The sequence below is a fragment of the Buteo buteo genome, chromosome Z (assembly GCF_964188355.1).
Source record: "Buteo buteo chromosome Z, bButBut1.hap1.1, whole genome shotgun sequence".
NCBI classification, from domain to species: domain Eukaryota; kingdom Metazoa; phylum Chordata; class Aves; order Accipitriformes; family Accipitridae; genus Buteo; species Buteo buteo.
The window spans coordinates 86,166,041-86,182,838 of record NC_134204.1 but is presented as its reverse complement, the minus strand read 5'-3'; the positions used below and the strand labels follow the sequence as shown (position 1 = coordinate 86,182,838).

General features: G+C 40.1%; 1 protein-coding gene across 10 annotated transcripts in view; it reads left to right on the top strand.

Moving 5' to 3' along the window:
* ARB2A (ARB2 cotranscriptional regulator A) overlaps nucleotides 1–16,798 on the top strand; it is a 271,136-nt gene that overhangs the window by 203,766 nt on the left and 50,572 nt on the right. For 2 of the 10 annotated variants that reach the window (XM_075020005.1, XM_075020002.1), the window contains one exon: nucleotides 14,818–14,872. The exons of the other annotated variants lie outside the window; for them this stretch is intronic. In XM_075020005.1, coding sequence (XP_074876106.1) covers nucleotides 14,818–14,861 — 44 coding nt within the window. In that variant the 3' untranslated portion in view covers nucleotides 14,862–14,872. The remainder of the gene's footprint in view (nucleotides 1–14,817; nucleotides 14,873–16,798) is intronic. 10 annotated transcript variants of the gene reach the window in all.

Here is a 16,798-nt window from a genome sequence, read left to right as displayed (position 1 = left end):
CAGGCTACTGCAGGTGTTTGGGGTTAGTGGTAGTTGTCTGAACTCAGGTAAGAGTGTAAGCTTTGCGTGTGTCAGCACCAAAAGGAAGTCCTTCATATTGCACAGAGGTTCAGAAAGTCATTGTTTTCCTACTTTGCCTGTTCAAATCCTTTTAACTGGGAGAAGGGAAGGGGAGCTGGTGGTTGTTTCTGACAGAGCTGGTCCCAACAAGGACCAGGGTTGTCATCCATAGAGCCTCTTGGTAAAAACACAGCCAAAAGCGTTCCTGCATGTGTTAAACACACACTATGTACTTTAAGGCTTGGGGGGGTTTTTAAGAGATTTTTCTGTATGCACATAAGAGACCTGCAGTTCAAAACAAATGAAAGATGAGATTCTGCAGAGCTCACTGAAAAACAGGGAAAAGCTTGTTACCTGCTGTTTTTGAGTCCTTGGCATAGCTTGATTTAATATCAAGACAAGAATATGGTACTAAACAGTCCCCTCGAGACTGCTGCTTTGTGCTAAGTAATAGAATAGCATCAATAATCCTTCCATGGGGCTACAGTAAATTTAAGTAAAGTTATTCTGGACTGTTAGATCTGCTTAAAAGCACTGATCCAAGAAAGCGAGCGCATCACTTGCACAGCGAGCCTTTCCCTGGAAGAGCCGGCATGCAGCCTGGCCCCTGCACACGCTTGCACCGGCTCATCAGATAAAGCCCTTGTTGCGAAGCTTGTGTTGATAACAGGGAAAACCACGAATTAGCCATTAGATTACGGAGGCGGTAGGTTTTTTTGGCTTTGCCTAACAGGTGACTTCTGCCCACTGTTTTAAGAGTTCAATTGTGCACAGAGGTAATTGCATGAGCAAGGCTTGTGACAGGCATACAGAAGGACCAAATTATTTCTTCCTGCTTTTTTTTCTGTTTTATTTGCATCACACTACACTTCCACTCGTACACATTTCTTGCTCATAACAATCAAGGCAGAAACAACCATAAACTGTATGAAGCACTGAGACAGTACCTGGCTCATCCTCTTAGTGGCTTTTAGCCCAGTTTACCAATGCTTCTCATTTTTCACTCTTTAATCGATTTGGTGAAGACCATTCTGGGCTGTTTTCTGACATTAGTATTTTGTGACCGGGGGTAGGTGTCCAATAACTCCAGCAATATAAGAAATAAGTGCAAAACCATGCACTTTTTACAATAAGGCAGTTAAGCAATTTACCCATTTTGCTAAAAATGTTATTTCTGCATTCTCTAGTCATTCATGGAGATTAAGATTACAGTAATCAGTGTTTACTGTAAACCTCTTTGCATTTTATGTCTTCATGTGCATGCAGTTCTATCAATAAAAGCTTTGCACTCAGGAGAAAAGATTAAACACCGCAGCATTTTGTCAAGGTGGCAGGCTCCTGTGTTTAGCTGCGTATTAATCTGTTTTAAGGTATTTGCAGCATTAATAGCACAAATGGACGAATGCAGGAATATGCAGTGTGAAGGTTGCTTTGTAGCCCTGTGTCAGCACCCTCACATGCTGCAAGTGTTGGTCCTGCACTTCCATTTCTGCTGCTGTACGTTGTCTGTCGGGGACTGGAAATTATTACAGAAACTTTGAAGCATCATCCTGTCTTAGCCACAGCTCTGGCAGTTGCTGCACTGAGCACAACTTTAACTAATATCTTCTTAGCACTGAAGTAAGTAGCTTCTTCCCTACTCCTGATTCTTCAAAGGCGCTCTGCCTTTAGTCTCCTGCTCAGACTCAGGTGTGGCAGGCAGCTTTTCGTTTCATGTACAGTACCTAGCTGGATGTGAGTTCCTATGTTGTGTTTTGAGTATCTTAGTTTTACAGTGCTTTGGAAAGGACAAAATCTATAAAGACCTGTTGAGCGACATTGCAGATTCTGTTCCAGAACTCCAGAGCCTCGAAAGTAAATATGAAAATATGAATTTGAAAGTGTTGACTTCAATTCCCAGATGTTGCTGCAGTCAGAGAGTTTGGTTTTACAAGAGTTTCAATTTTATGATGCATTTTTATAACTTTTATATGACCAGCTAGGTGTTCGATATACCACCAGTACTGTTATTTTTTAGGACAAATGCTCATATTTGTGTCCCATTCTACAAAATAGTTACATGTATTTGAGGCAGTACTGATGTTAGAGAAACTATTTCATCAAGAATTATTCTTGTACTCAAACATACCTATTTATCATTGCATTTTTTTAGGGTACAGTGAACTAGTTAGAGTGATGTATGCTTGCCTCAGGGTCCCTGAGGCTGTCTTTGATTGTGGTAATAATGAATAATGTAAATTATTACAGCCAGATATTTCCTACAAAGTGTTTGACAACGGTTAGACTGCCATGACCATTGCTTCTGATACTACTTAATGCTATCTCATTAGTGCGTTTTATATCCATATCTGTCTATGAGTTGGCTGAAGTCTTACTCTAATGTGCAATTGCAAACTCTTGAGTTCAGGGATTTTTTGTTTGGTGCCTGTGCTTCTTCTCAGCCCATGCAGGTGCCAGAATAGGTGATGCTTAACCAGTCTTCTGCATGGTCATGTTGTTAAAACACTTATGCCTTGGCTCCTTACATCTCTTACAGGCACAATGACAGTACAACCAGTAATGAACACATTCATGTTTTGAATAGGTGATGCAACTTTGCTGCAGATTTCCAAGTGACAGTTAAGACTGACACTTTAAAGAGACTATGTTAAGTAAGATTAAGTTATTGCTAAAAAGCCAATATAGTATTAATTCAATCTGCACTAGTTTTGTCTGTTGAAGGGGAAAAACAAGAAGAAGCAAGAAGGGCAATGAAGCTGGTGAAGGGTCTGGAGCACAAGTCTTGTGAGAGGCGGCTGAGGGAACTGGGGCTGTTTAGTCTGGAGAAGAGGAGGCTGAGGGGAGACCTGATCGCTCTCTGCAACTACCTGAAAGGAGGGTGTGTGAGGTGGGGGTCGGTCTCTTCGAAGTAACAAGGGGAAATGGCCTCAAGTTCCACCAGGGGAGGTTTAGATTGGATATTAGGAAAATTTTTTTCACCAGAAGGGTTGTCAAGCACTGGAACAGGCTGCCCAGGGAAGTGGTGGAGTCACCATCCCTGGAGGTGTTTAAAAGACGTGTAGATGTGGCACTTAGTGACATGGTTCAGTGGTGGACTTGGCAGTGCTGGGTTAACGGTTGGACTTGATGATCTTAAAGGTCTTTTCCAACCTAAGATTCCATGATCCTATGAGTCTATGATTCTGTGACGGTGGGACTCAAATTTACTTTTTTCCCCAAGGCATGTCAGAATATGCTCCAGCAGGAAGAGGTGTTTATCCACCTCCTCTTGCTTTTTATGATGACAGCAAAAGCTTTCCTTACATGGTGGCTCATCACCACCTTTTCACACCCAATGCCTTCACAGCTTCTCAGTGCACATAGGCAACATTACATCAGACAGTACACCTTGCTCCTGCGTCTCGATAGTTTTCATTAAGTGTTTTGTGGGATTGAGCTTGAATATTAGTCTTTGTATTCCAAGTTCCATCCACATTAATGTTAGTAATTTTAAAAAGTATTTTCTGTGTTTCATCCTCAATAGCTCTATGAAGCCAAAACATCTGTAGAGATGGGATCTGGTACATCAGTGTAATTGTAAAAACTGTATTTCTGCTAGAGCTCAGCACCTGTAAGAAGGTATTCCCCAAGAGATGTAATCCAAAATTCAATAGCAAAATTTTTATTTGCATTGAGATAACAGCCACAAGATCATTTACATTTCAGCTTGCATTTTCTATTAGAATCCAAATTTGGATTTGGATTTGGATTTGGTAGAATTTTTCAAAAGGTGCACTTTCAGTTTAAAACTTTTGATCATTTTTTCAAAGATGTATATAGTTTAGGCCAGGAAGGACATTTAAATCACTTATTCTCCACTTTTATGTATAGGTCTTTAACTTTTGACCAGGTGCTGTTATGCTGAAATTTAAAACTTGCATTTGCTTAAAATATGTCTTCCGTTAAGGCATCTAGCCTTGGCTGGAAGGATTCAAGAGATGTGGAATCCATTGCTTCCTTCCCTTTGTAATTTGTCAAACTATTAAGAGGAGTGGCTCATTTCTGGCTTACTTTGGTTTCAAGTTCCAGCCATTAGTTCTTGCTGTGCCTTTTTCTACTAAGATAAAGAACCGTTTAGTACATTTGCTTTTTCTCCATGTGAATTAGATGCTAGAATCAAATCAACACTCAATTTTCTTTTGATAAATTGAATAGATTGAGTTCTTTAAGTCTCCCTGCAAGTTAATTTCTCCAGGTTTCAAATGCTTTCATACATTTTCTGTGGCATCTCCAGTCTTTCAACATCTTTTCTTTGAAACAGACCCATCTGCATCTTACTGATGGGATACACAGACTTCAAATCTTCAGTACCTGATTTTCTCCTGTTTCATTAGCCAACGGTCACATTTGACCCTTTTGTAACCATACTATAGAGAGTCAGTTTAGGAGAGGCTTGTCCAGCAATACCCCTTCTAGAGCTGCTGCTTTTCATCTTGGTTCTAAAGTAGTGTTATGAAATGTTGCAGGTAGCTTTTATTTTAAAAAAAAATAGATTAACAGTAAAAAAAAAAGCAGTTGTCTTTATTGTTGATAACCATCCTGCCCATCTCCACATTTACAGAAGCTTTACCACCAGTGAATTTATAATTACTTTCTGTGTTGTCAAATAGCCATCGGACACTCCAGCAGTAACATCTCTATTCAATAGTAGTTTCTCCACGATAACTACATTTGCAGATTACTTAGTCTGCAAGTTCTTAGAAATATTGAATAATATTGACTTTTAACCTGTTTTCATGAGTAAACAAGAATTCTAAAGTTGTGTCGTTTGTCCCCTCGTGAATTTATGAAACACTGATCAATTTCTACCTAATTTGAAGATTTAGGTGTAATTAAGTTTCACCAAGTTTTGTGATAATAGTTTACAGCACAGAAGAAGAAATGAGGAATGTATCTTCCTAGTAAAATGAAGACTTTTTAATGTCTCTCTTGAAAGACAAGGGGGAGTAACTGAGGTGCTAGACATGGTGCCCTGTAACAAACAGCTAGCAAAGCACCAGTCATTGCCAGCCAACAGTAGCAGGTAAGTGGCTTCAGTGTAATGACACTATAGAGGGTCTTTCTTCCAGAATTTTCATGGGAAACCTGGGAAGAGCAAAAAGTAGTTGCTGGAGAGAAGAGGGTGACAAAGGACTGTCTAAGAACGTTTAGCAGAGTTGGCATAATTAGTCCTGCTGCTCAGGATGTTCTGGAGAAATAAATCAAATGCCTGACAAAAAATTGAGTATACTCTATTTGCATATAAATTCTTACCAACTAAACATGCTAACTCATCAAAGAGTGAAACTGAGTTTATTTGTTTAGGACTTATTTTCCAGTAAGTTGCATTGGCTTGAATTAATTACATTTTTGTACCTTAAGTCTTCATTAATAGGGCCCCATATCACAGCATTGTGGGTCTGAAAGGGATTTGGTAGCACGCATCAGCTTCATCCCCCAGCCCAAGGCAAGAACAAATGTTCTTACATGACTTCCTGGCAGGTGCTCATCTCATTGGTTCTTTCCTATTTGTTGTGTGATGACATGTCCTCACTGGGCAGTCTCTTCCAAACTTCCCATTTTATTTACCTATATCTTCCTTGGTGCATGCATACAACTTCAGGAATAGCTGAGTAAGCAACAGGTACCCCCAAAAATACATCAGCCAGCTGGACAGAGTGGTAAGCATTGAGAATGATTATTCTACAGCAGAAGACTTGCAATGAAAATTTGAATGAACTGGGATTGTTTTCCTAAAGGAGAGTAGATCGCCTGGGAAGAAGAGCAACAGAGGAAGACAGACATGTAAAAAGTTCCAGCAAAAAAAAATGAGAACTTATTCTTCATGACCACAGTGCCTCGGGTAGGAATTTATGGACCTATATATCCATTTTTCCATTATTTTTGTTGAGATTTATGTCAGGCTAACTGTGCAAATAGTCTTGTCTGAAATTTTGGATTAGGATTTTTCCCATCTTCTGTAACTTCTCTGCTATTTTAAGTGTTATTTAAAATGAACTTCAGTAGCCAGTTAGCTGGTTTATGACTTTTGAATACAAACTCGGCAAGCCTGCTGATTTGGAAATATTTATCCCAGAGAAGATATTGATGAGCAGCAAAAAGAATGTGCTTCATCAAACACTTTGCAATTTTTTTTCCAAATACAGTACAGAAACATATATTGAACAATTTCATACTTTCTTCTGCATTGTTATTTACAGTTTCACCCCCTCCATCTGAAAATCGACATATGTTTGCTATGGATTGCATTTGTTGTTTGTGTATAAAACAAAGTTCTTCATTGTGCTAAGTTTAACAGCCACGGATTGTTTTTCCTCACATAACTTTAGCTTTCCTTATAATCTTTTTATGCTGATAACAAGCTCTTTCCACCTTTTTCTCTATTCCTTGACTGATTCCACTTTTTTGCTGAACAAGGAGGACTAACCTGGTCTTAGGTTTTTTTGTCATCCAATAAACTTTTTAAAAATACCATTCATTCCTTTATGTTTAAATATGTCATCCTGATTACATTTGCTAATCTTTTCCCTACCTTGAAGAAAATACCCTTTTGAAGCACCGAGCATGTCCGTTGCTGGCTGAGGCTTCTCTCTGTTCAATCCCACCCAATGTCAATGTCATCAGGTCAGGTTCACTGGCCCCAGGCAGCCACCCATTTGTCTTTATCCATCCCAACACTGCCTGAAATGGTAAAGTCATGGAAAGCAATTATACCTTTTCATGTTAGAAGATCATTGTTCATAGTTTTTATAAACTTTTTATGTTTGTGACCACCAATATCCATCTCCAGAGCTGATGCCTTCCAGGGTGGTGAAGCTCTCAACCATTGCAGAGGTGTGCTTAGGGACAAATTTACCCCATTCTCTGGTTTGCCAGGGTTGTCTGCCACAAAGTCCCCCACCACCATCTCTTCCTGGGCTTTTTTAGCATGCTAGCATACATGCACTGAAGACCCAAGCTCAGATTTATCAGTATGGTTGGAACAAGTAACAGTGTTTTTAGAATAGAGCACCACATCCTCACCACTTCTATGCACTTGAATCACTCTAGGTAATAAACAGACACTTTAATACTTCAGGCATACAAATTATCTTAACGGCTGTCAGTAATGCCAATTATATTAAATTCCTGCTCATGGCTGTGGTTGGACACAAACAAGAATTGGAAAAACTGCTAGCAGTGGCATAGAATTCATTTTAACATTCCTTTTCTTTTTCTTTGCCACATAAATTAAATTTATTTGCAACACATGGAGGTTAAATTTATATCATATTTGCCTTCTTAGCACCCTGCCCTCAAGTTGCTAATTTAACAGTTTTCTGGCTGCTCCAGCTAGCTCTCAGCCGAGAAGATTAGTTTCCCAACCTGTGAGATAACCAAAAGATGAGAAACATGGAGCTCTGTGATGCCATTTTTAGAGGCCCTTTTCACAGTATATTTGCACTTTAAACTTTCTCCTATCAGGGAACATGTCTATATTTGGAAGGCCCAATTTTCTGTGGAGAGGACTTGTCATTTTCTGCTAACCAGTGTCAGCAACTGATCTCGTCATGTTAATGTACAGGGACAGTTAAGTGACTTGCTTTAAATGCATTGTGATTGTTATCTATTTATTAAAATCAAAAGCAAACAACTGCTAATGTTCAGATGCTGATTACTTAACAAATAGTGTTAAGGACAAGGCTAATTTAAGCAGACATACTATATTCTTACATTATGACATGAAAACCATGCTCTATGTGATAATTGTTGATAATATATATCAATATTATGAATATTTATGTATTCCGATGAATACTGTAATTTAGTGAGCCACATTTAATAATTAATATTTTTAAAACTATATTCCATTTTTTATGCGAGAGAAGGCAATAGAACATTTCCTCCTGTATTAATCCTTTTATTTTAGGTAGGTTTACCAGACATACCTGCAGCAGCTTAAGAGAGAAATAATTGGCATGGTCAATGGAGTAAATTGTTTTAGATGGTATTCGTTGTTGCTGCTGTGAATACAGTAGTCGGTTTGAAGGCAAGTGTCATGTACTTTTGAACAACACTGTTAAGTGCCCATCACTACTTTTAAGGACAAGTGTTGTCTTTTTGTGAGTTTAATCTTTATGCAAATGAGGCATTGTGTGTAACAGTTCTTATCACTTTATTTGAGACTTTTATGTTAATACATTGTTTGAAATGGTACATGTTATAATATATAACATGCATACATACGATTTTATTACATATAAATAAACCCCACATATATTTTAAATCTGAAGGCCAATTTTTGACCCTTAGATACTCCCATGAGGATCCCCATGGGATCCTGAGCCCCGCAGACAGTTTACACACGTGCGTGAGGGCAGACCTTAGCCCTGACTTCGCCTTGCTAGGCAAGACAGGTCAGATTTTGTTTCCATCTTTGCCTCCCGATGATTGGTGCTATTTCGTCAGAGTTTAAACTGTACACTGAGCTGAGTGTTAAGCTGGAAGGGTTTCCCCTGTGTATTTGAACACTTGTGCTTGGTGTGAAAGGAAGCATCCCAGCCCTGCTGGAAGGTGTGCATAGTGTGGCTGCTCCGACTGGAGTTTTCCATATGCAGCTGCACATATAGGGAACATAAACAAAATCTCAAAACACTTGTGCCCCAGGAGCGGGTGTCACTTCGCAATTCTAGGGTAATTGAACTTCAAGGACTCGTCATTACTCTGAGTAGTCACATTAAAATGTTTGTTATTTGGGTAATCTGGGGGCAGAGGTCTAGACATCTGCTTATGCAACTTGCTCCATTCACTCAAATCTATTCCCTTTTCAGCATAAAAATTTTCCCATAAAAGCCCATAAAATCAAACACATGTTAAGATGATGGTTGAAGATTTCCTAAAGCAGTACTATGCTGGACACTGATAATAATGTGTGTTAGAGCTGCAAGACAGGATTTTTTTTTGTTTCAGGAGTGCTTTGGACATTTATGATTTTGACAGTTTCCTGCTACTGATTGCAGAACTTAGACGCGTACATTAGGTACAGCTTGCAAATTCAGCACAGCTTATGAATCTTGCAAATTTCTTTTGTCAGCTGGGGACCTGATTCAGCTGCCACTAAAGATTCCCAGTGGTTTTGGTGGGTCTCACGTCAGTCCTTTTGTCCCTGCAGACCACTATTTTAAACCAAATGCTGAGTGTGAACTAATGACACTTTTTAAGAGTGGGTTTTTTCCTTCTTTTAATAGCCCTGGACGAAACTTATTAAACACTTGTGTCATGCTTTGTCTGACATAGTTTTCTCCATTATTCTTGAAGCATACTTCTCCTGTCCTCCAGGAAAGCGTCAGCTTCCCATACACATCTGTCTGCCTGTGCAGAGGATGGAGTGCAACCTTAGGGGACGGGGAACTGAAGGAGCAGGAGAGGGACCGTGAGCTGTTGGCTGGCAATTTGGTCACCTTCCTGTGAGATGTTGGCCTGAGACCCCTTTCACTGAAATGGGAACTGAAGTCGGTTGTTGCTTCTAATGTTGGTGGCCTAACCACTACACTATCATAGAGGTGAAGGCTCTCCTTTCCTCATCCATCCTAAAAAAGAGTGATTCCTGCTTACTTTTTTCAAGGAACGGCATTCATTGCTTGCACATTGCGACATCAGGACTCAAGGGATTGCTAGTCTCCATTACTTTAATCACACAGTCTGTGCTAATTGATTATTTTTACCAATACCTTGTAAATGCCATGCATTTTTTTGAAGAAGTAGATCATGGGATGGAATAGCCTCACAGGCAGAAAGGCAAGACAAGATGTTACCAGTAAGATTTTTTGTATGCTAAGGAGAGGAAAAGTCAGTGACAGACAGAAGAAGAACCAAGAGATTGGTTTTCATATTTGTTGCCTCTGGGTAAGGACAAAGTGAAAAGAAACCACAAACATCCAGAGGACATGGCACCAAACTGCGGTGGGCTTTCCCACCAGCCGAACGCCTTGAGTTGCTCTCATTGAGCCAACCCAGCAAGAAGAAGCCTTAAACAAGGAGATTAGATGCAATTTTTGCGTTAATACTGGTATACCCAGCCTGTGGGAAACCTGGTTGGACTGGGAAGCAGATGCCACTGGGGAATCCGTCATGTTGTATGATGTCCGTAGAAGGTGCACGCATGTAAGCTTGGGAAGATCAGTTCCCGTATCTCCCCACATCCTTCTATTTTTGTTCCAGAGCAGCTCAGGGCTCAGTAGGGAAGTGAGGATCTTTTCTGTTGTTTTGTGCATGTGGGTCATAAAGCTTATGTTTTATTAAAAGTTTAGAAATTCCAGATGAAATGATGGTATGAGTATTTATATCACTTGCTGTCAGATGGTCTCATTTTGCTTTCTGAGAGCTCTGCTACTCATCAATGCAGGGAAGTCCTTGTTTCTGCTCATTTGGGTCTTCACTGGAACTACATTTTTATTTGTATGCTTTTAGCAGTGTATTCACAGCTTGTAGTTTGCACCCACAGATAAATAATTTTATCTTGGTAACAGAGGTACCAGCAGTCACAGGTGGATTGATATGTCATAACCCAAAGCTTTTATCAACCATGTAAAAAATATCCCTCATATAAATGAGGAAATAGAAATGGATTTTGAATAGTTATTCTTTACATGCCCAGGCTCTTTTGTTATACATTGTGTTAATTCCGGTATGATTTTTCTGCACTACATCTCTTTTTCTAAACTTTTCCTCTAATTTAGTGCCTAACTTTGTTTAATGCTACTAAGTGATTTACTGAAGCTTTACAAGTGATATTTCATCCACCAGAGAGGCCCTGTGAGCTGAGTGCTGTCCCCAAATATGATACAATATTGTGTTAGCATTAATATGGATATTGATGCAAAATCAATGCAAATAGACTCCACATCTAATCCCACACTCCCTCACTCAAGTTCACTGGCAGCAACAGCAAGTTACTCCTTTGATTTCAGTGCTGGGTATGCAGTATTTATGAGGGGTTGCACTTTACATCCTCACTTTGGTTGTCGTTATGCATGCCAGTGCACATTAAAACAGTTTTTGGAACTAAATTTGTTTCAGCATTGTTGTCAGACCCCACTTAGACAAACCTGAGTTTGGGCTTTGGCCTATTTAGCTTGTGGCTTACCTCGATGAAGACTGCACCAGCTTCTTGAAGGTGCAGAACGTAATTAACATCTTGTAGCTTGTCCCTGTACAAGAGGGCACAGGACACTGCTTACAAGGGTGAGTGCCTGCGATGTGCAGGGCAGGATTTGGCCATTTCATACATACTCCTTCTCTGGATGGCTGCAGAAAAAGCATCTGGCTCTGGTGGACTATTAGGCTGTAATTAGTGTAACTAACAACTAATATGAAAGAGCAGGATAGAGGTCACCACAAGACTTCAAAGGTCTTAACAGGTTAAGGTTGGAGGGCAGTCTATCCCCTCGCTTAATCTGTTGCCATATCTTCTGAGATTTGTTGAAATCTTCAGTGACCTCTAACCTTGACGTGTTGCTCTCCCGTAATTTACCGGTCACATGCCATTTTCTTTATTTCTGTGTACTTAGACAGGCATGGGTCTTTGTGATTGGCGTCTCCTTTTTCCGTTCAGATATAACTGTGCCCAGGTAAACAGCTTTTTGATGTGGAATAAAGATTGTGGTTCAAACTGCTTTAATGCTCGTGCCCCGCTAGCTTCGACTCATCAGAAAAGGTTGTTTTGCTATGCTGCAGCATGTGGTTTGTAGATGACATTTGACACGTAGATTGGGCTTAGGTTTAAAACCTAGCTATTAAAATAAATTGGGCATTGTACAATCATTTTCAAAAGATACTAAATATCAGGCTTTTATGAGTTGCCTTCTTAAACCTAACTGTCCAAGGATAGTTTTGTTTATATTTTCAGAAAATGTGGAAGCTCTTATTGGTTAAATGTGCAACTCAAGGACAATTTATATTGTGGGAAAAATCAGTGGATATTCCTCCATGGTGTTTCGGTATGGGAGACAAACACCTGTCAAGGAAACTCTCCTGTTCCTAATAGTTTTGGGGTGAACCCCTCCAGGTATGCTGGCAGGGATGCTCTCCGGATTCCGCCCTCCACTGCTTCAGCATCCCACCCTGTGGTCCTTCCCGGTGTCTGAGCACCACAGATCTGGGGAGGAAAACATTCTAAATCGATTCAGCAAAGCAAAGTAACATGCAGCAAGCTACTTCCCCGCACCAAACTGAGCATGGGTTTAATTATCCTTTTAACCAATTAGAACACTTTAAAAGAGAGTAAGAGCAACCGAGAGGGAGTGAGAGCAGCCCAATGTTAGATTTAAAGTTCAACAGGGGAAAAAAAAAATCATACAAGGATTTCACAAGCAACGACACTTGGATGGTATTTGGGAAATCTTTTTCTTTCAAGACTATCTTGCGATTAACTATGGGAGTAGCACATCAAAGCTGCACTGACTTCAAAGCTTAGAACCACTTACGGCTTCCAGCTATTACTAAAACCTACCACTTCACCCTGCCAGCAACTCATCTCAGCTGCCTCTTTAAGTTACACCCATCTACTTCCTGCCTTCTGATTTTGGGGAGGAAAAAAAAAAAATCACCAAAAAACCCTTGTAAATTAAATATAGCTGTTCACACTGAAGGGATGTCAAAGTCAGGGAAAAAAAGCAAATGGAGGCATTAAGATATTAAAGATTTAGTACAAACTCAATGGTGATTTACATATGCACAGTCTCATTTGTCTAACTCTAACAAAGCTGTCTGCTTTGGGGAAGTTTCCTGACTGAGCGTTACTGCTGCATAAAAGCCCCTGAATGAGGTGAGCAAGCTGTTTAGTCCATTATTTATGTACAGACGTTACCTATAGCTTGGCACAAACAGAGGTGCTTTGAGACTCCAGGATATCTTCACGTATATGGCACATACAATTAAATCAGTTCCCATCCTTGTTCTGTAGTGACAGTCTGCATCCTCTGATGCACCTCAGAACAGTGTTTCGGTATTGGGCAATGATTATCATTTATTGCTGCAATAGTATTGATTCTTTTGCATTAGCAGGAGAGACTGTGGAAGCAAACTTTGCATATTTGATATTTTGGGAGTCCCTGAAACAACTCATTTGTAGTAGTGTAGGGCTGTGCTACACGCTCTGAACCAATATAAGAAGGCTAAAATGTACTGAAATCATAATTTATTGCAGTATTAATATTGTTCAACACTTAAAATTGTTACATTGTTATTTTCTGATTGGGAGTTTTATGCCTACGGTTTTTAAAATGGTACATTAATCTCTGAATAAAATTTGTCTTGCAAATGACACATTAATAGAAAGTTAGGAACAAGTGTGGGTCTTTGAGTGTGTTTTATATAACAGTTTATATGTTCAGTACAGATCAACGACATTCTCTCTAGAGCTAAATGCCATTAATCCATTTACAGCCGCTCATTGCAATGAAGAGAAATTACCACTGAAAGAGCCGATCGTATGTTAAGGAGAATTTCTCTGCTTCCCTGCGTAGTCTTACATTTTGAAAATGCCTTTGCGAGTGTTTAAAGCCAATCTTTTTTTTTTTTTTTTCCCCTGTATTTTTCCCCTGTACAAGAAGGAGGTTGGCAGCAGTGGGGCCATTGGCGGCTTGTCCCAGTGAGGCACGGTGCTGGCCATGGATGCCCCTGCCCCATGGTGGGGTGTGTCTCATCCTCACCCTCCCTGCACAAATGATGTGCTTCTGCAGCTCACATACGGCAGATCTGCAGGAGAGAAACGTGGAGGCAGTTAACAGGCTGTTTTGCATGGACGGTGGTTGCCACTAGGTGTAAATAAATGAATTACAGTGTAGGGCGGTCAGTTGGAAAAAAAGGAGTATTGTCTTCTAAAGAGTTGACATATGAAAAAAGTGTACAGGAACTTACTGTTAAATCTAATATATGTATGGCTAGTGTATGTTCTGTTTGAAGAACATGCCTCTGCTTTAAAGTAAAGGGGGAGAGGGGAGCTTTCTGACTGGTTAATGATGCAATCAAAATGTCAGATTATTTGAAATAAACTGTTATTACAGAGTCAGGTATGACTCCACCAATGCATTTATGTATTTCACTGCATGATAGTTCTTTTTTCTTCTTAAAGAATGCATTTCTCTGAAATAAACTGTGCAGACTAGGAACAGCACAGTCATTTGAAGTTCATTGAAAATATAGGAGGACATCGTGTTTCCTGTCCTTATGTTAAACTTGGCATATTGATTTTTTTGCACAGCTTGCAGCATAGAAATGTGATCTACAGCTATGGCAAGGCAGGCTAACCACATGTGAATTTGTTAAGTACTGCTGGATTAGCAGGAATCATCAGACTGTGCAAGTACGGAGACTTGACTTCTGTAACTTTATTTATTACTTAATCAATTAAAATAACAAGTTTTGATTTTATTGGCTGTAAATAAAAAAGCACAAATCATCTGCAGTAGCTATTGTTTCATATGCTTGCTTGTTTTCATGACATAAAGGCTCTGTAAGTTAGCTGCAGTATGTACGCAGGCAGAGCTGGAGTTGAAGTTAAGGATCAAATATGTAAAGATTCAACAGATGTAGTTAGCTACTGTTTTTTACATTAGTGCAGAAAATTCAGGAAGGCATAGTGTGTTCCTTAACTTCCAGGTTTTTATCTAAGTTTGCCATTACTTTGCTTTGTATATTCTTTGCCTGTTTAATCTTTTGTTCCCTTTATGTTCAAAGATACCAAGATTATGGAAGCCACCGGCGCTGCAGCCTGCATTTAAATTTAGTTATGGTACGGCCGTGCGGAAAGCGTTCTTCTGATGTGGGGCTGGCTTGCTCCTCTCTCTACATTATTAAACCTCCTTAAACACCTCCATTATACCGTTCACCTTGCTTGACTTCAAAGAGTGGCGCGGCTGCGTAGAGAGGGTGAGCCACAACTCTGCCGAGCGGGTTACCCGTGGTTTCTTAGAAATGCTAATGCGTTATCCGCCGTGTTTATGAAGTTATCTGTTTGCTGTTGGATTGGAGGGACTGTTCTGCAGCTCTAGAGTCAAAACGATAAAATGTCCAAGACAAAGACAGCGACTAAAGATATTTTGGGATTTGAAGTCATTGCCATTCACCTTCTGAAACCTTTTCCACCCACCCCACCCCCCCAAAGAAAAAGAAAAATTAATTAAATCAAGAGGTTATTTCAGAGGAAAGCAAAGTTGACGCTATTCCTGAAGAACCTCTTGAGTGCAGTCTCACTGAGTCGCTCATGGAAATGATGTGGACGAACGCCTGGCTTATCGCTCAGAGTTTATTGGGAACTAATCTGTTCAAAATGTTTGGAATAAGCTAAAACCTGGCTTGCTCATCTAATGAAAAAGGTCAAAAGAGAGAAGAAAGTGCCACTGGTTTGTGTTAGGTGACACTGTGCCCTGCTTGTCTAATTTGATTACACAGAGCCACTAAAGCCCCAGGCAAAGCTGATTTTAGCTATAATCAGCTTCTTAACCTTTTGAGAACTAACGTAAACACTACCTACCAGTGGTTAATTATGTTGCTCTGTTACATACAACAAAGTGCAAAGGTAAAAGTGTAGAACTGCAGTAACACATGTTGTGACAAGATCACTCCAGGGGATTACAGCCCTCTGTGTTTTATCTGCACTCATTGATTTCTTTCTTAAAAATTAAAAATGAGCTATGAGCAGGGAGCATCGGTTTATCAGTTTCAGGCAGCATTGCCCTGTCGTGCAGCTGCCTCATCTCAGATTCCTCTTACGTAGGAAGGGGAGACCTAGTGTGGGTTGGACTGCTATGGTCGCGGATCTGATATTTTTTAACTATTTTGGATTAACTTTGTTCCACTTGTTTACTTGTAATAAAGCATGCATGCTCCCTTTCTCTGTGAGTAGCATCTTCCAGGAAGTTTTGTAATCTTGTTTGGCAGATGCACCATGTCCATATGAGATGCATCTTCCAGAAAGTTTTGTAATCTTGTTTGGCAGATGCACCATGTCCATATGAGACACCTGTCTCTAGGTGGGATAAATGGGATGAATTTTATTTTCAGATTTTGCATATACATATTAGGCAAGAACCAAAAATCTTAGGCACAAAAACTGGCTCTCTCCAGAACCTGTGTATCCTAGCTTCCCATGTGTTTTGATTTGTACACTTTCTAGAGTTTGCCAGGAAATTTGCATTTCCATGAACTTCAAAACTTTTAGAATTCAAAGCCAATGGGCTTTTGGTGTATTTTAGATTTTCCTGACCTGTGCTGATCCATGGTAAAGGAAGCCTTGATCTGCTTGTCTTATATGCTTGCTACTCTTACATACTTGCTGCTTGGAGGTAGCAAGTTGCCTCTGGATTTTCCACTCTGTAGAAAGTACATCTATTTTACTCTTTCTGTGTCCCACTGTTTTTGTCAGCAGTGCCTCTAATCAGCATCATTCTTCTCCGACAGTCTGCTCAGAGAAGCAGCCATAATGAATTATCATTACGAGCAGCATTAGCGTGGGTGTTGCGGGGCAGCCTCGTGCTGCCCGTGTGCTCCACGGTGTCTCAGAGGGCATCGTGGAGCTGGACCACCAGGTCTCAGGACCTTCAATGCTTTTTGCCCACTCGCTTCCCACCAAAACTCACAGTGGTGTGCTGTGATAGCTGATGGATTAGCAGGGATGTAGTTATGCCAGGGAGATAGGTGAGCCCTTGCTTAATTCACA